General features: G+C 37.8%; 1 protein-coding gene across 7 annotated transcripts in view; it reads left to right on the forward strand.

Annotated features, from left to right (window-relative positions):
• Window positions 1-22,986, forward strand: part of AKAP6 (A-kinase anchoring protein 6) — a 622,676-nt gene that overhangs the window by 202,818 nt on the left and 396,872 nt on the right. For 5 of the 7 annotated variants that reach the window (XM_509893.8, XM_016925975.4, XM_054666458.2 and 2 more), the window contains exon 3: window positions 21,869-22,226. In XM_509893.8, the coding sequence (XP_509893.4) occupies window positions 21,903-22,226 (324 nt within the window). In that variant the 5' untranslated portion in view covers window positions 21,869-21,902. Of the gene's footprint in view, window positions 1-6,512; window positions 6,831-16,633; window positions 16,983-21,868; window positions 22,227-22,986 lie in introns of those variants that run through there. The other 2 variants (XM_016925976.3, XM_016925977.4) reach the window with 2 other exon arrangements.

The raw sequence follows: 22,986 nt of genomic DNA on the forward strand, positions 1-22,986 counted from the left end.
ACAAGATGTCATCAGTTTTTGGGCATTTGGGGGCTCTACCTATAAATTTGATTGACTCTCAGTTTCCCCACTGCCAGTTTAGGATTTAGCTTTCTTAGATCTGCTAAATCAATTATTTCTTGCCCATTTATTTTCTGGTTTCCAAAATCCTCTTGTTGTTACCATCTCTCTTACTCTTTTTTTTTTTTTTAATTCTTTAGTGATATTTTTATGGGTTTTGGGAGGGAGCAGAGGCTAATGAGAACATTTGATCTTCTGTCTTTACCAGAAGTAGAAAATTAGTTTTTCTTCTCTAATATGTTTTCCGTAATGCTAGCTGCTTCATTTACAAGCTAATACCAGGAAATGGCTTTAAAAAAACACATTGGTAAGTAGAATGGATTTGTCAGGATCTTGGTTTTTGTGAGGCAGAGTCCAGATTGAATGCTACCTCAAAAGTTCCTTTATTACGTAAAACAAGCAAACAAAAAAACATTTTCCAGTAGTTACTTTCAGCTTTTCTGGATTTTCTTTTCTCTTTAACTATTTCACACCCTCTTATTTAGTAGGTAGCATACAATTGTCTACCAGCTGGTTTATATAAAGACTTTATTGAATTTTTATTTCTTCACTAATTGAATCATTCGTGCATTCAGTGTCTCACTCACTCCTTGACTCATTTACATATTCAGTACAAGTATATCACATGCCTGCTATGCAGAAGAGTCTGAGTGAGACGCCATGTAGGATGCAAAATTGTGTCACACAATCCTTGCTTTTAAGGAGTTATAATCTTTTTTGTATCTTTTGGAAATAAATTACATGACATGTTTCCATGATAATTGGACATACGTCATAATTTTGGTACCTAATATTGACACAATACTTACTACTCTCCCCTTTTGTAGCATTAACTTTGAAGAGCATCTTTTGGCAAGGCTATGTATACAAAAATAATGCAGGCATTATGCATTCTATGAAGGGACTCTATTTTATCAGATGCCATAGCCAAAAGAAATTTACTATTCACTTTCGTTATGGCTCTGTTGAGTTCTTAGGAAGTGAAGCTACAAGTTCATTGCTGTGTACTTCAAAGGAGCTTCTAATAGTTATACTCTTCAAGTCTCCAGGAAATGATTCCCCTAAAACAAATCAGCATATGCAATGTGCCCGTATGCATAGTAGATCAATAACACACACCATGGATGATGTTATCAGCAACCTGCCTTGGTCTAGACCTATATTTCTTAACAAATACAAATGCCTTTAGTTAAAGAAAAAAGATGGTATGGTGGGCTGAGAGTAGGTATAGACATTGCACTTTCTTCTCAATCTTGAAATTGGGGATTTTCACTGTAAACAAGATAATCAATCTCACCATGTGCCATTTTATATACAGTGTCTTCTAGATTTCTACTCTAGAGGCTATCCAGAGGTCCTTAAGAGTGGAGATACTGTTTTAAAAATGCCTTTCTTTTTAACAGTATGTTATCTTTATCACCAAAAGATGTTATGTAAGAATAGCATCAGAAAGGTCAGGGATGGTATAAGGGACAAAAAGAAAGTATTTATTGAAAATGTTTTTTTTTTTTTTTTTTTTTTTTTTTTAGACGGGGTCTTGCTTTGTTGCCCAGGCTGGAGTTCAGTGGTGGGATCATGATTCACTGCAGCCTTGACCTCTCAAGGTCCAAGTGATCCTCCCACCTCAGCTTCCTGAGTAGCTGGGACCACAAGCATGTGCCACCACACCTGGCTATTTTTTAAAATTGTTTGTAGCAATGGGTCTCATTCTGTTGCCCAGGCTGCTCTCAAACTCCTGGGCTCAAGTGATCTCCTGCCTTTGTCTTCCAAAGCGCTGGGGTTATAGGCACGAGCCACTGTGCCTTGCCAAAAACCATTCTTAAATCCTTGTGATATACAGCCATAGAAGGAGGAACCTCACAGTTACTGAATCACACATCTCTCCCTTGCTTCCTGGGCCAATTCCTCCCCAAAACGTAACTCAGAATAAAGTGCCCTTCCATTGCGATTTCTGCTAAATTCTCCATAGCTCTTAGCATAATGTCTTGAGGACAGAAGGAGCTCTTTGAGCATTTCTTCATTGATTGATGGATGAATCCAAGTTGCAAGAAACATCACTGGATGTCTCTGTCTCTATGGAGCATATCCTCCTTGTCACAGTTTGAAGTTTGCCTTTATTAATTTTATCACAGGCAGGAGGGAGGATGAGCCCAAAGCAGAGACAGACTTAAATTGTCAGGCTTCTGTACAGGATCAAAGGTAAAAGCTATACGCTGAGTACAAAAGAGTCCAGTGTCAGAAGGTAGTCAGGAATTTGGCTAGCCAGAATCTAGAATGCCAGAAATAGAATCCCAGCCTGAAACTTAGAGAATGTTGAAAGGGACATAAGCTTATTAAAAACAGAATGGGAGATTGAGTTGAAATTAGATGGTAAATAAAATGAGAAACCAGCACAACCTTCAGTATTTTCTCCTTTACATACTGGTAGCTTGAGGTCGAGTAAGCCTGGCCATGAAGTGGGGACTGCTGAGGTCAAAGGTTTCAGAGACAGTATAAGAAAGGCCTCTTGCTTTTGATTTCATAAGGTCTAGAATCACACTGTATTTGAATACAATGAATACTTGAAGTTCTTTAGAGCAGTGTTCCCCAAAGTGTATACCAAGGAGTGCTGGTTCTGTTAATAAAGAAATGTATGTTTGGAAAAGACTGAATTACAGAAAAATGACAAGTTTCTGAAGACTCCTTGGAACTAATGTGAGCTGCATATCTCTCATAAGGGGTGTGTAAGCAGGATTTCCTGGATGTATCAACCTCCAAACATTTTCTTAAAGTACTTTGCAGAACCGGTATTACATGAACCATGTTTCAGGAAATGATGCTCTGAATATTATTTATATTTATGTCAGAATTGTGTTAGGATATACTGTTCCCGCTGGTCATCAGAGCTCACCTTATGAAATTTTCCAGCTGAATGAATTGGTCTTTTTGTTTGCATTTGAATGGGAAACAGCTGACTTGAAGTAGCTCTACTCGAGTGGGTATTTTCATTTTGAACATATATGTATATAATTAACTTTTTTTTGTCCTTATGTAGGCAGTGTTTATTAAGATGACACAAAGCATTGAGGAAAAATTTGAAGCCCTTTCACTTTATAGCCAAGTTTAAAAGAGAATGATCAAACCTAAACTTTTGGGCAATTCAGCCTCTATTTAGCTTTGCCCTAGCCAGTGAATGACCTTGAATAACTCACCAGGCTAATGCACTCACTGAATTTAGCTTGCCTTTGTTCCAATAACTAAATTTGGATGCCTGTTTCGCTTTAAGCACAAGTAATTACATTATGTATTTTTAACCCACCAATTAGTTTTGCATAGAGCTAATGGATCTGATTATAACCTAAGAAAGAGATTTTGGCTATTTTTCTCCTTAAATATTTCATGGACAGAGACATAACTGGCAATACTGATGGAAAAGAAGTAGAAGACAAGAAGAGTGGGCTAAATCAGCACGATTTACAAATTCTTTGGGAGATATTGCATTACACTGGTACATAAGTCTCTCTTTAAGCCAATGGATGATGTCATCCTACAGTGCTATTGTAAGCAGTCACACGTGTCTCTTAAGGTTTGTATATGTGTGCCTACACCAGTGCCTTAACTGAGCAGATACTCAATCAGTATTTGGGAATTATCTTTGTTATCTTAAGACTTTCATTACTTTTATTTTTAGGTTGTATCTGGTATTGTTTTTTAATTAAAATTAATTCATGTATTAACTTGAGACTTTATGTTAACTTAGTTTATATGTTTTAGATCTACAGATACTTTTATCTATCCATACTTACATTGCTAACAACATTTCTTTTCTATTTCTCAGTGCTTTTCTCTTCTACTTTTAAAAAATTGTGGTAAAATGCATATGACATAAAATTTATTACCTTAGCCATGTTGAAGTGTACAGTTCAAAGGTATTAACTACATTCATCGTATCGTGCAGCCATCACCACCATTTATCTTCATGGCTTGTTTCCTCTTATAAAACTGAAAGTCTATACCATTAAACAATAACTCCCCATTTCATTCTTCCCTTAGCCCCTGGAAACCACAATTTTACTGTCTGTCTCTATGATTTTGACTACTCTAAGTACCTCATATCAGTGGAATCATATAGTATTTATCTTTTTGTGACCATCTTATTTAATTTAGCATAATGTCCTCAAGGTTCATCCATGTTATAGACTAGATCAGATTTTCCTTCCTTTTTAAGGCTGAATAATATTCTGTCGTATGTATATACCAGATTTTGCTTATCTGTTTTGCCATTCATCTGTTGATGGATACTTGGGTTGCTTTCATTTTTTTAGCTATTGTGAATAATGCTGCTTATGAAGATGGGGGTACAAATATCTCTTTAAGACCCTGTTTTCAATCAATTTGGGTATATACCCAAAGGGGAATTGCTAGCCCATATGGTAATTGTATTTTTAATTGTTTGAGGAACTGCCATACTGTTTTCTACAGTAGCTGTACCATTTTACATTCCCACCAACAATGCACAAAGGTTCCAATTTCTCCACATTCTTATCAACACTAATTATTTTCTGTTTGTTTGTATGTTTTTGATAGTACCCATACCAGTCAGTATGAGGCAATACCTTGTAGTTTTGATTTTCATTCTTCCCTAATAAGTGATGTTGAGCATCTTTTTATGTGCTTATTGGGCATTTGTACATCTTCTTTGAAGAAATGTTTATTTGCCCATTTCTGAATTGGGCCTTTTGTTGTTATTGAGTGTTGGGAGTTTTTGATATATTCTTGATATTCATCTCTTATCAGATATATGCAAATATTCTTTCCCATTCTACAGGCTGTCTTTTTATTTTGTTGATATGGTCTTTTGATGCACAAAATTTTAAAACTTTCATAAAGTCCAATTTGTCTATTTATTCTTTTTCCTTTTTCGAGATGGAATCTCTTTCTGTCGCCCAGGCTGGAGTGCAGTGATGCAATCTTGGCTCACTGCAACCTCTGCCTCCCGGGTTCAAGTGATTCTCCTGCCTCAGCCTCTCGAGTAGCTGAGATTACAGGTGCCCACCACCATGCCTGGCTAATTTTTGTATTTTTAGTAGAGATGGGGTTTCACCATGTTGGCCAGGCTGGACTCCAACTCCTGACCTCAAATGATCTGCCCGCCTCAGTCTCACAAAGTGTATTTTTTCTTGATTACTTCTTTCTGTTTTGTTTTAAGACAGAGTCTTGCTGTCACCCAGGCTGGTGTTCTTGACTGTGGTGTGATCTTGGCTCACTGCAACTTCCGCCTCCTGGGTTCAACCGACTCTCATGCCTCAGCATCTCGAGTAACTGGGATTAAAGGCATGTGCCACTGCAACCAGATAATTTTTTGTATTTTTAGTAGAGGTGGAGTTTGACTGTGTTTGCTAGGCTGGTCTCGAGCTCCTGTTTTCAAATGATCTGCCCGCCTCACCTCCCAAAGTGCTGGGATTACCTTGATTACTTTTTGAATAATAAAAAACGGTATTATTTAGTTCAAGTGACTGCTTCACAGTCTGAATCCAAGATGCTATTTTTAAAAGTTCTGTCCTCATAAAGAGAAATATTCTAAATTTTGTAGTAACCTTGCCTGAACACAGAGATCCTGTTATAAGCCTTGTTATATTTAAATATATATAAATCTTGTCATATTTTAACAGGGTTAAATATAAATCTTGTTATATGATCCCTATGAAGCGATAGGCAGATACTTTAAAAATATATATATATAGACTGAGAACCTCAGTTTAAAAGTACAGAGACTTCTTTGGGTTCAAGATCAGTTTTTCTCCACGTATTTCTCTGTAAAATTCAGTTGAGAAGTAAATACACAAGGAAGCTGCCAGTTCTTTCTTTCCTGGACTTGAAATTTCTGGAGGGTGGAGGGACAAAAAATGTTGACTTGCTTGTTAGCCAGAGCTCAGCAAGGGAGTGCTAAACAAAGTGAGATGCTCAATAAATACCTTTTATTCTGCTTAACTGTAGTGTAAAAACTGTCAGGCCAATATACTCCTCTGCCTTCTTATAAATCTAAGTTTTTCTTTAAAATTTTTATGTTATTTTGCACATTTGACACACAGAAAAATCATATTCTTCAGGCTTTTTTTTGTATTTTAAAAAATTAAATGAATAAATAAAACTCTTACCTTATAGACTCCAGTTTAATTGAATGCAATCCCAAATGCTCTTATTTAAAACTGGTCAGCTGAATGTTAATGAAATATTCTAGATTATTCATTTTCAGGCATATGAAGTATCATTTCTTGTTTAGGAAACTCAGTCAAAGGACCTCGAGTATCCAAATCAGTGTCTGAATCATACGGAACTATTAACAATGATAAGATTAGGCCAAAGAGCACAATGAATAGAGTTATGACAAGCAGAATTTGTCTGAGATTCATTTGCGTTTGGCTGCAAATGACTAAGTAAGACCAACAGTAGCAATGTCATGTGATGATTGTGAAGCATTAACTGGAAAATTATAAATAGATGATGTCTAGAGGCTATTGAAAAGGACCAATTGTTTCTGAGTGTCATGTCAATTATGAGAAACTATTGCTACCAAAGAGAAAGAATGAAAAATTAAAAAGCATAGGGGACAATTACCTTCCAAACATCTGAATCACTCTTGGATGGCAGCCAGCTGCTCAAGTGCTGGGATGTTAAAGTTTTATCCAAGAGGGCAAAGGAGGGCAAAAAGTGAAAGGCTCAGAAATCATGACCCTGCTTAGAAACTGCTGCTTCCTTCCTAACACAACACAGCTAGACTTTGGTTAGTGGTAAGTAATAAAAGCAAATGGCTGATGGATCTTTGCTTTATCTTAGGCCTTAGCACTCTCATGGCAGAGGGGAGAGAATATGGGTTGACCTATTATAATGTTCAGCATTCCGTCCCTTATATTCCCGTGACTTAGAGACACCCCTAAATTTAAAAAAAAATCTTGTTTCTGTCTTTGCTGAATGGAAGAGTTGGCAAAGTATCTGGTAATATTTAATCTATAACTAATTTTCTAGGGTTGATGAAGGACCTACTGGATTCTTTTTAGAGGCATTTCAGTCATTAGCTCTTACTCAGCGGTTCTCATTGTTGCTATTTATTTCATTGAGCAAGATAATAAATAATTATTTAAAAAGAGACAAATTGATTGAAGGTGAATTTTTATTGAGCTGGTTTGTGTCCCATGCTTTTATTATCTACCAGCTTAAACAGAACAAAAATATTTATAAGCTCGTACTATCTAGTTTCCACTAGAAAATATGCATTTTATGTAACAAATTATTTATCTATGATATGAAACTTAAATTACTTGTTCTAGGGATTATTTTTCAAAATACCAATTCATCTTGAAGCAATTCATACTTTATCAAACATTCACCTTCAATTTAGGTGGCTAATTAAGCTGAAATGCTTGACTGTAATGAAATTGATGCATTTTAAGCAAAACCATTATAAAATATTTGAAATAATAGGTTCTACCTTGCTGAAATTGTTTCTTTGAAAAGCCGACATAGTAGAAGACCTTTATTATTCTTTCTGTAATAAAGAATATTCAGAGGGAGGATCTCTGATCACATCAAATCTCTGGATATTAACAGCCCTTGCTATCTCTTGTTAGTATTTTAAAATCTGACATCAGAGTCTTCTAAGGCAAACTCTTTTTACATGTCTGGGAGTCTATAGTGAGTAGGAAATAATAGTGAATAGGAATAATGCTTTTGAAAATCGTGCTCTTTATGAAAGTTCATCACCCATAAAATGTCTTCTGTTTATGAAAGAACAGCAGTGTGAGTAGTTATTTGATGTGTTCTCATGTTGCAGTATGAACAGCAAAAACAAATGTAATATTAGCTGACAGATGTGGCTTAATGCATTATGTGATATCTCAGCCTGATTCAATTGTCTTAAAAAATAAAAGTTATTCACTCCACAATATATCTACTCATGGGGCAGATACTGAAATAACCTTACTTTCAACTTGATCACTTAATCACCTGTGGTTTTCATCCTGAGATCAGGCTTATTTCACAGGAAGCAGTTCTTTCTTAAAGGGATTGAATGAAGCAAATGCAACCTCATTATTGATTTGAGTCACAGTGAGCATTTTGTATTTAAAAAAAAAACAATGTTTTAGGAGTGGATAGACACAATTTTGAAATTTTAGCATTTTAAATTTAATATCAACCAAGTTGTACCCCACCCAGTCTTATGACATTCTCTACAAAAACAAAAACAAAAACAAAAGAAAAAAAACAAAAAATAATGATTTTCATAGTAAAGTAGATTTTGGAACTAATGCAGTCTATCTCCCTATCCTCCATTTGGAAATGCTCAATGTACCTGAGAGTGTTAAAACCCTGTCCTGTAATAAAGAAGTTCTTTCATTTTTTAATCTAGGTATTTTTTAAGCTTTATGTTTGCATACAAATAGTTAAATCATATAATTCTGAGGTTTCTTAACATACACGACAGTCTCCAGCCTCTCTTCTTTTCCATTTCCCATTCTCCAGAGGCAACACTTTTCATCTTTTAGCTGATACTTTTGGTAACTACCTCTATCTTGAAACAATAGGATGGTATGGCTACTCCCTGAGTATTTTTTTTCCTTAGCTTTATCTATTTACCTCTCACTGTAAAAGATGAGAATTTATGTAGCTCATTCCCCTACCCTGTCTCTCTCTTTCTCTCACTTTCTCATAGGTATGCACTTGCACATGCACACAATTCCTATCCCTCCTTTCTTCCTATAAAACTATGTCATGATTTTGGGTTATTGCAGCATTTAGTGTTTAAATTATTAAGACTATTTAAGTGCAGTTGGTAGCTATATCACAAAGAGGAATATGATTTTTGTTCTATTTTTCAACAACTTTTTGTTTCTCTCTGGAATTTATAATTATTATTGTTTGCTTAGTTTTCTATGTGTTTATCTCCAATTCAACCCCCAATTCTCTGCTAGTTGGGTAAATCTCTTCTGAGTATGTTCATTTACATCAGATTTTCTCTCAACATCATCTGTTTGAAGCAGTCTTGACAGGAGCCTTCTGACCTGTTGTAGTCTGGACTGGAAGCCCTTCTTGCCTAGTATACCGCCGCCCTTTTGGGATTTCCCTTCCTCTTCACCCTGGGGAGGTGGGCCTCCTGTTGCTTCATCCTGTGCCTACTTCTTTCTTGCTTTACTCCTTTGTTTTAGCAGAGCATAGCCTCTGGTATCTTTTAAGAAAAGTGTGCAGGAGATTGATTTTTGTGTGTGTGTGTGTTTGTGTGTCTGAAAATACCTTTATTCTACCCTCTCATTGATTATTAGTCTATATTATTCTTGGTATGAAATTCTAGGTTAGAATTATTTTTCTTTCTTATGTAAAACAAATTGTCTTCTGGCTTTTAATGTTGCTGTTGAGAAATCCAAATCAATCTGATTTATCATCCTTTGTATATGCCTCTACTTCCACCCCAAAGCTTACTTCCCTGCATCTTCTGAGGTTTCAAATAATGTGACTTTGGTGTGTGTCTATTTTTAGTGCACTAGGCAGGTCTTTTAAATTTGGCAACTCATGTCCTCAATTTTCTTGAAAGATTTCATTGACGATTCCTCCTTTCTCTTTCCTCTTGCCTTCAGGAACTCCTTTCCTCTAGAAGTTGGACCTCCTGCAATGGTCACTAATTATCTTACCTTTTCTCTCCTAATTTATATCTATTTACCTTTTTACTTTACATTCTGTGAGATTTCCTCAACTTTATTTTTAGCTATTATATTGTGATTTTCATTTTTGCTATTATACATACTTTTATTTTCCCAGAGTCCTTTTTTTGTTCCACAAATATTTCTTTTGAAATATAGCATCTTTTTCTTATTTTATGGATATAATATCTCATCTCGGATAATCTTTCTTTTTTACCCAAATCATATTTTCCATGGATGGTGTGTGTTTCCTCCAGGTTGAGATTTTTGTTGCTTGCTGTGACTCTGTTATACAAATTGGAGCTTTCCCTAAATCTCTGCTAATCCTTGACTGCCCGCTCATATTTAGGAGTAAAAGACTAGAAAGCTGATTGGATGCTCTGAATGTGTAGGTGGGCCTGTTGACTGAATGTCACTGTAGGGTAATCTGGATGTGCCAATTTCAGTATCTTGTCTTCTTGGACTGATCAGATCTCCTAGAGAGGGAACCTCTAGTCTCTTGACTGGAGGGTTAAGGAATTGCTCCCAGTGTATGAGGAGCCAAATCAGGGAAGAGGGCTGGGGATCTCAACATTCAGAATGTCTGCATTAATTGAATCCTCCTATTTTCAGAATACTCCTTAACTGTGCATGGCGTCTGCCAGTCCAGAGACCCTGTGATTCATTCTTTCTAGGTAATAAACCTCCAGTCTTCTGTCTGACCTGGGGGTGGAAGCAGCTACCCAGCAACACAGAGTAAGGAGAGACCTATAGTTCTAGCTGATTTTTAAACATTTTTAAAAATCAAGATTAATCTTCTTAACATATGATTGTCTCTTTATCTGGAGTTAGGCCAAGCTTGAGGTTAAGGGCACAGACCTCCAAGACTAACAGTTCTGCCCAAGATTTCTGATGCCAGTTGCAAATTTGGGGGTCCCCAGGGCCATCCTCACTTCAGACCAACTGGCTATAAAGTTGAGAGTTCACACAGACTCTCAGATTTGATAATACTCTAGAACAACTCATAGAACTCAGGAAAGTGCTATTACTTATCATTACAGTTTTATTGTAGCAGAAGGATACAAATAAGAGCCAGCCACAAGAAGGAACATGTAGGGAAGAATCTGGGGCTAGGACAAATCTTCCAGGCCCTCAGGGATGTATTACCCTTCTGTTGTTGATGTGTGACAATGGACATGGAATACCACCAATTTGGGAAGCTTGTCTAAGCTTCAATGTCCATAGTTTTTATTGGGGCTTCATTACATAGGCATGATTGATTGAATCACCACCCACATGGTTGCCCAAAGCCTCAACCCTTTGACCACATGGTTGGTCCTTCTGTCTGGCCAGCCCTCATTCTGAGTCACCTTATTAGCATACACTTATCAGGTATAGTCTAAGGGGCCCATCATAATTAACTCAGATATTCCTAACACTTGGGAAATGCCAAGGGTTTAGAGGTTACTTCGTGGGAGCTGGGGCAAAGGCCCAACTTTTCTTTAGATAAAGGTAATTCTTCCCTACACACCCCTCCACCTCTACTTCCAGAGGTACCTGGTTCCATCAATTTCAAAATACTTTAAGGATTCTGAAGTAAAAATCAGGTTGGTTCTTTGTTCTCTGTACTGCTGTCTTAAGATTTAGTTTTTGTGAGTTGGTTAAGTCATTTATCATTTATTCATCTAATTTCTGGCTTCCAAAATACTGTCTTTCTTCCTATTCTTGAGTGGTTATATTTAACAAAAAACTTTTTTCAGTAGTGTTAGTAGGGTTTCTGGAAGGGGAAAAATTAGGTCTATGTATTCAGTTGGCCATCTTTACTCAGAAATTGCCCAGGCCTCTCCCAATTAATTTTTTGTTTGTTTGTTTTTTGAGATAGGGTCTCACTTTGTCACCCAGGCTGGAATACAGTGGTGAGATCACAGTTCACTGCAGCCTTGACCTCTTGGGATCAGATGATCCTCCCACCTCAGCCTCCCTGGTATCTGGGACTACGGGTACATGCCACCACGCCTGGATAAGTTTTTGTATTTTTGTGTGTGTGTGGAGATGGGGTTTTGTTATGTTTTCCAGGCTGGTCTTGAACTCCTGGGCTTAATTGATCCCCCACCTTTATCTCCTGAAGTGCTGGGATTACAGGCATGAGCCACCATGCCCAGCCCTAATTTATTTTTCTTAACAACTTTTTTGTAGAATACTTATTAACACCTGGTAAATGCTAAATTAGCAAATACTTCTATATTGCTGAATTGTAATACAGGTAACTAGTTCAGACTTCAGAATCTTTCAAGATGACCCTTCTCTCAGGGCTGATTTTCTTCCTACTTTACATATTGAGGTCACAACATATAAATAGCTACTTATCGCTTGTTGACTGTGGGGAATGTGGGGCTAAAGAGGGATCTTTTATCTTCAATCTTGCCTATCTTTACAATGTTTTAACTAATATTTATATATTACTCTTTAATTAATTTAAAAATAATTTTAGAACAAGAAAAAAAGTAGAAACATTGCATGAAATGATCCTTAAAATTTTTCCACTTCAAATCTATAATGTTAAGATTGTGAGTAGGGTTAATGGATAACTAAAAATGGAGAATTCTTTTTATATTTAATGGAGTAGGTAGGACAGAGTGCAGAACTCTTTTAATCATTTTGATCCAAAAGTCAAACTTGTATTCATTCTCTTTCTCTATCTTTTCTTTCTGGGCTAGGAAGAGGTTTTTAAGGTTACACTTTGTGTTAATAAAGTCTTTGCTTGGAAAAGTGGATGTTGATCCTCTCATAATGCTGATTTCTTATTTCATTTTCTTGGTAAATAAGAGTGCATGTATTGACTTTCCTGTACCATTCTAGGATACAACTGTAATTGAAATATTCTTTTTTGACAATCTTTTTAGAATTCTTGCTCCCTGAAAGATTTATTCCAAACTCCATAACATGGCATTCTCATCCCTCTTATAATATGGCAGCAACTTACCTTGTAGCTTAATCTGTTTCTTGGCCCCATCAAGCTTCCTGTTCCCTTCAACACTCAATTATCTGCTGATTCTCCCAGCTTCTTGGTGGTGAGGTATCTTTATTCATGCAGTTTCCCCAGCCTAGAATTCCTTCACCTGCCTTCCATCTCTGCTTATTTAAATAAGACCCTTTTTCTCTCTAAAAAAAATTTGTTTTGTTTATTTTTAACTTTTAAGTTCAGGGGTACAAGTGCAGGTCTGTTATATAGGAAAATTTGTGTCATTGGGGTTTGTTGTACAGATTATTTCATCACCCATGTATTAAGCCTAGTATCCATTAGTTATTTTTCCTGATACTCTCCCTCCCCCTACTCTCTACCCTCTGAAAGGCCCCAGTGTGTATTGTTCATCTCAGTGTGTCCATGTGTCCTCATCATTTAGCTCCCACTTATTAGTGAGAACATGCAGTATTTGGTTTTCTGTTCATGTGTTAATTTGTTAAGGATAATGACCTCCAACTCCATCCACGTCCCTGCAAAGGACATGATCTTATTCTTTTCTATGGCTGTATAGTACTCCGTGGTGTATATGTACCTCATTTTCTTTATCCAGTCTACCATTGATGGGCATTTAGGTTGATTCCATGTCTTTGCTATTGTGAATAGTGCTGCAATGAACATATGCATGTATGTGTCTTTATAATAGAATGAATTATATTCTTTTGGGTATAGGATTGCTGGGTCAAATAGTATTTCTGTCATTAGGTCTTTGAGGAATCACCACACTGACTTCCTCTATGGCTGAAGTAATTTACACTCCCACCAACAGTGTATAAGTGTTCCTTTTTCTCCACAACCTCACCAGCATCTGTTATTTTTTTGACGTTTTAATAATAGCCATTCTGACTGGTGTCAGATGGTGTCTCATTTTGTTTTGGATTTGCATTTCTCCAATGATCAGTGATGTTGAGCTTTTTTTCATATGATTGTTGGCCACATGTATACCTTCTTTTGAAAAGTGTCTGTTCATTGGCTGGATGCGGTGGCTTGTGCCTATAATTCCAGCACTTTGGGAAGTCAAGGTGGGCCAATAGCTAGGAGTTTGAGACCAGCCTGGGCAACATGGTGACACCTTGTCTCTCCAAAAATCACAAAAATTAGACAGGTGTGGTGGTGTGTGCCTGTGGTCATAGCTACTTGGGAGGCTGAGGTGGGAGGATCATGTGAACCCAGGAGGAAGAGGTGCAGTGAGCTGAGATTGTGCCACTGCATCCCAGCCAGGGCAACAGAGGAAAGAAAGAAAGAGAGAAAGAGAGAAAGAGAAAGGAGGGAAGGAGGGAAGGAAGGAAGGAGAGGAAGGAAGGAGAGGAAGGAAGGAGAGGAAGGAAGGAAGGAAGAAAGGAAGCTGTTCATATCCTTTGCTCATTTTTAATGGGGTTGTTTTTCTCTTGTAAGTTTGTTTAAGTTTCTTATAGATGCTGGATAGTAGACCTTTGTTAGATGCAGAGTTTGCAAAATTTTCTCCCATTCAGTAGGCTGTCCATTTACTCTGTTAATAGTTTCTTTTGCTGTGCAGACGTTCTTCAGTTTAATTGGATCCCATTTGTCAATTTTTGCTATTGTTGCAATTGCTTTTGGTGTCTTCATCATGAAATCTTTGCCCATGCCTATGTCCTGAATAGTATTGCCTAGGTTGTCTCCAGGGTTTTTATAGTTTTAGGTTTTACATTTAAGTCTTTAATTCATCTTGAGTTAATTTTTGAATATGGTGTTAGGAAGGGTCCAGTTTTGATCTTCTGCATACGGCTAGCCAGTTATCCCAGCACCATTTATTAAGTAGGGAATCCCAGACCCATTTTTATAAGCCATCTGAAATGTTACCTTCTCTAGTAAAGGTTCTAGTAAAGGTATCTTTCCTTTACTCAGGATTAATGACACCCCTGGGGCCTTACTGGGCTTTTGTTTGTTTGTTTTTGCCCTTCATGTATTTGAGCATAGTCTGTTGGTGCAGTAGGTGTGAGTATGTGTTTGGGTTAGGGAGAGAGGGGGAGAGGAGAGACAGAGGTGTGAGAAAGAGATTGTTTCTATAAAGTTATAATTTCCTTGAGGGTGAATATGATGAGTCACATATACATAGAATACCTTTTATATAGTTGATTTTCAGTAATGTCTGTTGATTTAAATTCTAACCACTAAATGTCAGTTGATTTGAAATGAATCTTGTTTCATTTCCTTTACCTTAATAGCATTGACAAAGGCAACAATTGTACAAATTATGTATTAAAGTTTTACAAATCCAGTCTGTGTCATGACAATTTCTTTAACAATAGAAAGGTGACTGCCTAATGCTTAAAGGTGATTTTTAGCCACTTGGGATGAGGGTGAGAAGTATGAATGCTCATTAGTGTTCACTGAGTCCAGGTCCACATATTGATGATCATGGGTGCCACTGCGGCTGCCTGCCTGAAGCAGTCAAATGAATCTCTGTGTGACAGGAAATGACTGCTGTAGAGGAGGAAAGAAAATACAGGAGGCATGATGAATATCTGAGTCAATCTGGGTATCCCTGCCACAGGAAGATCTGAATAATTGGGGAGAGGGGTAGGAGGAATGTTTGAGGGGAGAAGATGATTGATTAAGTGTGTTATGGTTGACAGCAGACTGTGTTCTGGGCAAGGGAGTTAGCGGGTATTTGAGGAAAGACCCAGGAGATGGTGTGTGGTCTCTAAGTGATTAGCAGAATGTAATCACCCATCTGCCGAGGGGCACAGCTGTACAAAAGGAAATATTCAAGAGGGGAAAGGAGAGAGAGAAACACCAGTGATAACACCGAGATCTTTCAAATTATGGAAATCTGTTTGGGCTCCCCTATTGACGTGCTGTTTCCCCCCTGGGGCACTTGCAGTCCTTCTCCTCACTGACATCCACTTGTAGGCTGGCCTGTTACTGCAAGAGGATTAGAAAGTGAGATTAATCTGGGGCTACTGCAGTGATCTCACTAAACAGTGTTACTCTGCGTGAGTGCTGGAGGGCATTGGGGTGGGCAGGGAAAGAGAGCAAAGGAGAAGAAGGCATCAGGCAGCAATTATGGACATTTCCTTAGGAGCATCTTACAGAAGCCACTTTAACTTTTTCCCTAAGTACAGATTTAACTTAATACTTGGCAGCAACTCTTTGCCTCTTCTATTTAAGAGCTTAAAGCCATTTAAAGTTTCCCAGCTCTTGACCCAACAAAAGGCCTGGGAGGTAGGCAGGCAGCAAGATTTAAAACTAAGTGACGAACTAGATCCTCCTTCATCTGGCTAGGCAGTGGCATTTAATTAACCAATTTATTAAATTTGTTTTTGTGTTTTCTTTGCAGAGCCCTATCTGGTATCCTGGAATCATATACAGGGTACACCTCTGGAGTTTCTTTCTCCTTAATGCAATCAAATCATGAGAGCTAACCTTAGACAAAAATTGAAACAGGCCAGAGGATTTTTTTATTTCTAAATTCAGTGTCTATATGAATAGGTTCTATGAAGAGTGGTTATAAAAATGTAAGAGAAGAAATGAAGTGGGAGAAAAAGGAAACTTATGTGATGCTTAATATAATTTTTTCTACCTCTGTTCTGTAATAAGTGCTGTGTAGCAAGCACATCTGTTAATTTGACTAGAATTATGCTTTAATCACTTGCTTATATTTTCAGGATAAGCAGGGCACAGAAAGACTGAGAATAAGAATTTAGGCTTAGAGTTGATTTACATGATGAAAAGACTGCCTCTCAAACTGTACTCATGGTAATGCTCTTACATGGAAAGAACAGTTTCTTGCTGAGACAGAGCAGGAATCTATTTGGCTGAAGTTGGCTTTGTCAGCTAGTCATGTTAACACAGTACTATTAATTTATCCTGCTTTAAGATTGCTGGGGTTTTTGAGAGTAAAGTCTTGATTCTTCTGAACCATGACTGGAAGTGCTCTGTCCACCCAAAGACTCTTTTCCATAGTGATCCTTGTTTTGGCAACTGTCTCCTTTTTCTCGGTCCACTCATCACTGCTTGTTTGCAAAAGGTCTGCCTATGACTGCACAATCCTGGAGCTTATACATTAGCTTCCAAATAGGGACTGCATAGCAGCCCTCTCTGCACAAGAGATTTAGGCCACCAAGAGAGTATGAAGCTGGTACTCTATACTGGCACCAGTGTCCTGCCAGCATGGTGCAGCCCCGACACTGGCCTTCATATTGTTTGCCCACAAGAAGAGAAACACCGGGGAGAGGAGGAGCCAGATGATTAATCCTGAAGGGCCATTAGGGACAAAACCATTTACAGTGAGTACAATCGGCAAGATACCCGGCTTTTCTGTTCTTTTATTTAAGAGAGAAAATTGTAAAAGGAAGGAGAGAGAGGTGGGAAGCTTTGATGGCGATGTAGCTGAACTTTTTTGTCTCCTGATTTGGTCGAATGAACTTTTCTGATTTAAATGTGTTTGTTTATTCAAGTCGAATGCATTCTGCTAGCGTCAAGCTCCAACCCAAAACTTGTGGACATGAGATCGCAGAAACAGTCCTTGTTAGTAAGCCATCCATGGCATGTTTCTATAGGATGATAAATAGAATAAGGTGGAAAAACCCTTTTATAATTTAAAAAAAAGCCTTAAAATCATTATTGCTTTCAGCTATTGCACTTTAATTATTGCCTCTTCTTTGGATTTGTGTAAAGGAAAGGATTTGATGGATGTTATTTTTAACAGCAGCTGGGATAAAGGTGGTATTATCGCTAATGCTGGAAAGGTGGCCGCAGACAAGCATTTGATTAGGGGGAGGGAGATGAGAGGTCACTGGGTTCCAAAAAGCTGTCTGATCACTCCTTTCACACCATCTTGGAGCCAGAGTTGTAACTCGGTGGGTACCTGTGTGCACTTGATCAAATTTTTTTATTTTCACCATCAGAACTTGTAGTCTAAGCTTTTAAAAAAATGTCTCTGTGACTAGAAAGGAATCTTATCACAAGATGACTTGTAAAACAGAATTCAAAACTTATTTACAAATATAGACTCATGCTCAATTTCCTGCTTCCTGTTTGCATTCAAATGGAGTAATTAGTTTGATGGGAAAGAAACTTGAATAGTCCTGATAAGAACAAGAAAAATATTCACGAAGACTGTTACTATAGGTTTCTACAATTTGAAGCATTTTTTAAAAATTATAATTTATCTTTAAAATCAGATGTGATTTTGTTAAAATCAGAAATAGAGTATGACCATCCATATATGCTACATTTAAATGTGAACTACTAAAAATTGAAAAATGTTTGTAGCAATTGCTTTTCATGAAAATGGGCAATTAATCCATTTTATGCTACTACCCAGGCTTGCTGTGCTTAATGACACATATACCATTCTTTTCCTAGTGGCAAAGGTATATGTGAAGGAAAGTAAACAGAAGTTGAAATGAAACTTGAGTAAAGCACGCTTTGTTTTATCTCTATGGGTTATAGAAATTCTCTTGTGTGTAGTCTGATCAGTTAAATGTGGAAACATAGCATCTAGTTAGAAGTTTTATAGTTACAGGAAAATTTTGCTTTGGCAGCTTGAATGTAAGATTTCTTTGTACTTGACTCATATAGGATGCACATCTTCTCCTCTCCAGCTATGCTTTTGTTTCATATTTTTATTTTATTCTGGTTTGTCTTCTACATATATAACCACATCTGTTTTGTCAGTCTTAAGTGGCAAACTTCTAGAGGGGAGAATCTCCCATGTTTGTTCCTCTGGGAAGAATTAACAACACAAAATGTGTAAATAATGACTTACAAAACGCTGTTTTCATGATAGTAATTTATTCCTTTTCATTAAGTAGGACACATCTATCACTAATACTTGTAGGCTTTGATAAAATGGAGAACCATCATTCAGTAGCTACACAGCTCTCAAGATAGGCAAGAAACTTCCAACAGCTTTGAAATCTCTGGATAAATAACCCTAGGCAATCACAGATTCTTAGGGCAAATGGGATCCTATTGACTATCTCGTTCAGTTTTGTCATTTTACAGATGAAGAAACTGAGGCCAAGAAATGTATGGAGGATTTTGCCCCAAATCATATAAAACTGCAGTGTGCTTAGTGCGTGGACTAATGGTATATATGGAAATGTTGCAGGTTGGGGCATAAGCTAATTCTTTAGTGTGTTTTTTAGTTTACAGTAGAATGTGTATTCCCAAGAAGGCCCTGCCTTGACTTAGGAGTTTCAGAGAAAACACGGTGACTAAGCGCTGTTTTTCAGTTGTGCAGGGCTTTGGGGCAGGGTTTTGCGGTGAGTGTGTATGTGTCAGTGTAGCTTAAACAGTTCATTGTATGCTGCCCTGGCTCAGCATTCAGTTTTCTAGTTTCAGTGACTCTGGCTTCTTAGAAGAGGGAACCACTGTGACACCAGTGTCTTCATTTATAACCAGTTCTAAGTTCTTGACCTACAAACCTTATTAACCTTTATGTATCAGATTCCTTCTATAGCATTGTGATTCTAAACTTACCCCCAGAGGGCAGTGGGTCGATTAATAATTTTTTTTAAATATTAAAAATTTGGGGCCGGGTGCGGTGGCTCATGCCTGTAATCTCAGCACTTTGGGAGGCCGAGGTGGGTGGATCACGAGGTCAGGAGATGGAGACCATCCTGGATAACACAGTGAAACCCTGTCTCTACTAAAAAAAGTACAATTAGCCAGGCATAGTGGCAGGCACCTGTAGACCCAGTTACTTGGGGGGTTGAGGCAGGAGAATGGCGTGAACCCGGGAGGCAGAGGTTGCAGTGAGCTGAGATGGCACCACTGCACTCCAGCCTGGGCAACAGAGTGAGACTCCATCTCAAAAAAAAAAATTGGAGAAATTGGAATCAGCCTGATGCTGGGGTATGGTTTATGAAGAAGTGGTATGGTAGCTCACTCTTCCTGGAGTTTTATCCCTCTCAGTGAAATTTTGTTATCTTCTAATTGTTTTTTGTTTTAATAGCTGGGTCTAGTATTATTATTACTTTTAAAACTGAATGCAAGCATGGTTAAAAATATGGGGTATCTGCCTTATATTCATGGGAAAGAAAAAAAGTGTGGGGTATGGATTTCTGCCTTTTGCAATCAGGTGGAGAAGGCTGTGGAATTGAAGCCTGAAGCCATTCTCTAAGGCAGGTATCAAAGTGATAAACCTACTTTATAACATATATTTTGCTTTTTGCAAATAACTTTGTTTTAAAAATTTATCTGTAATTCTCTTTTTTTATTTTTTATTTTTTGAGACGTAGTTTCACTCTTGTTGCCCAGGCTAAAGTGCAATGGTGCAATCTCGGCTCAGCTCGCTGCAACCTCCCCCTCCCGGGTTCAAGCAATTCTTCTGTCTCAGCCTCCTGAGTAGCTGGGATTACAGGTGCCTGCCACTACACCCGGCTAATTTTTGGTATTTTTAGTAGAGACGGGGTTTCACCATGTTGGCCAGGCAGGTCTCGAACTCCTGACCTCAGGTGATCTGCCTGCCTCGGCCTCCCAAAGTGTTGGGATTACAGGCGTGAGCCACCACGTCTGGCCTTCTCCTCATCATTGAATTCAAAAGTTAGATGCCCGAGAAATTAGGGAAAAGGATTACACTGCAGTATTGGAAAGATTCTGAAAAAATTTGTCATAGGAGTAACTTAGCCTTAAGGCTTTTGTCAACTCAACAAGACTTTTTTATTTCCACTCCTCATTCCTGTATGGAAAGATACATGTTTCTAGTTAAATTGGAAGCATTTTTAAAAGTTTCCCCTCTATTTTGGTATGTAAAAATAATTTTGCTTTCCTTTTTTTTGCTGAATATTTGTTACTATACAAATATGAACTACTTTTTGACAATCGCATTTAATTTCTGATCTTTAGGTCAGTCACCTTTCATCTTTAGGGAAATAACAGTATAAACTAACTTGAATTTGTAGAACCCGAAAAAAAAGTATAAAAGAAAAAGAAATTCATTGCCTTGAGTAGAAGAAGCTGCTCTTGAGACTAAAAATAGTGCTTATTTATTTTAAAGTATAAGAGCCTAAAAGTTGATATTTTATACTAGACTCGTTCCAGAAGAAAGATAAATTTAATAGCTGGATAATTAAACTTATTAAATTCATCTTAAAATGCAACCTTACTTTTTGATGAATTACACTTATGTTATTTTAACTTATTTGGTTAATATTTTACTGTTTATGTATTTCAGACCAATTTATTACCCCTAAAATTCCAGAAGCCTCTAAAAATTCCATATAACCAAATATTAACGTAATTTAGATTGAGAGTTAATTAGATCTATTCAGTACAATCCATGATTTATACTTTCTAGGAAAGTAAAGATTTGGGATTGTCACAGGTTATTATTTAACTAACAAATCATAGAAAGGAGCAACATCTCCTGAATTCAGCTCAGTGTTTTTTGTGATTAGAACATCTTCCCACGTAGCTGTCCCATGTATTGAATATGTTGATTTTATAGTCAAAATGATGTTTGAATATTTCTAGTAGAAAAGCCCAAAATAATCCTGGCTTGAACAAGATCGAAGTTTGGTTTCTTCTCACATAAAAGAAGTACAGGGCAGCAATCAGACCTGGTACGGTAGCTCCTCCGGTATCAAGTGGAACCTGTGTTTCTACCCTCATGCTCCACCGTCCTCCACCCGTCATACTCAAAGGCCTCTCCGGGTCTGAGTTGCCAGCTGCTCTAGCCATCAAGTCCACATTACAGCCTGGAAGAAGGGGAGGAAAGTAGAAGGGCATAAAGGGAGCCCCTCCTAATTGAGTCAGCTCCCTGTAAGCAGCTCTCCCAGAATTTCAACACAACAATTCCACTCATTGGCCAGAACATGGCCACACCTAACTGCAAGGGAGATAGGGAATGTAGTTTTAAATTCTGGGCAGGAATACGAACAGCTAAAAACCAGGATTTTGTTACTAAGAAATGAGGGAAGAATAGATGGGGGCGGTGGGGGGAGAGTAGGCAATATCACAGTGGTTTTATGTTCATATTATTTCCTGGCTCTTGGGGCCACCATGTAGAAAATCAAAACACCTCTTTCTGTTTTTGTTATGAGCTATGGTTTCTTAATTTAGAAATCTGGCTTAATTTAGAAATCCTGTTTCTTCTGTGAAGTATCATTTCTTTATTTGGCAATCTTGACTGACTCTTGCTTTCTTCTTTCCTCTTGCCTTTCAGCTGTTTTGGAAAGAAGTGAGGTTTAGACTTCTCCATGTTAACCATGAGCGTGACACTTTCCCCCCTGAGGTCACAGGACCTGGATCCCATGGCTACTGATGCTTCACCCATGGCCATCAACATGACACCCACTGTGGAGCAGGGTGAGGGAGAAGAGGCAATGAAGGACATGGACTCTGACCAGCAGTATGAAAAGCCACCCCCACTACACACAGGGGCTGACTGGAAGATTGTCCTCCACTTACCTGAAATTGAGACCTGGCTCCGGATGACCTCAGAGAGGGTCCGAGACCTAACCTATTCAGTCCAGCAGGATTCGGACAGCAAGCATGTGGATGTACATCTAGTTCAACTAAAGGTAAGGCAAGGTCTGTGATCCTCTCAGGATAGAAGTTTTCAAAAGGCTGTGGCACCTAGAGACTGTGTTCTGTAATTTCCAGTGAGGAATTGTCCAGGAAGAAAAGCACAGTAACAGGTTTCAAACCATTATCTTTAGAGGTAAACATGGAAATAATTAATTCTTCTCTGATTTTACTACATGTGCTGATTATCTAGAATACAACTGGCCTTTGGTGATAGTGCAGAGAAATGGGGAAAGGGAGGGGTATTTTTGCGCAGTGTTATCAAAATAAGTTATACAGAATAAAAGTATTTAAAAACTCTTACAAAGGGTTTAATAAAAGACTCTTATAGGTAAAATATCAAATGCAGCTGTGATTGTGAGTATTTGTATGTGACTATTATCTTTAGTTGAAGCTGATGCTGCCTTTGTGGCAAACAGTGAATTCTGACATAGTAGGGAAGGGCAATGTTCTTTTACAATGAGTTGTTTCATCCAGGCACAATGCTTCATGTAGAACAAAGGTGATTTTATGACAACTCATCTAAAGTTCAGACATTAAAAAAAAAAAAAGTCTGTGGACTCAGAAGCCCTTTAAAAGCCTGACTGTTGGCCATAATGAAATGGAGTTGCTAGTAAAGAGTACTACTAATAGCGTTTTTGGCCTAGGGACTTCAAGATAAGGTGAACCTCGCCCTGCCATAGTCACTCCTCTCTCCCAGGTCCTTGAGGGAAATACACACTCAGGTCAGTGACCTGCAGAGCAAGACAGGTTTAT

The sequence above is a fragment of the Pan troglodytes genome, chromosome 15, assembly GCF_028858775.2.
Source record: "Pan troglodytes isolate AG18354 chromosome 15, NHGRI_mPanTro3-v2.0_pri, whole genome shotgun sequence".
NCBI lineage: Eukaryota > Metazoa > Chordata > Mammalia > Primates > Hominidae > Pan > Pan troglodytes.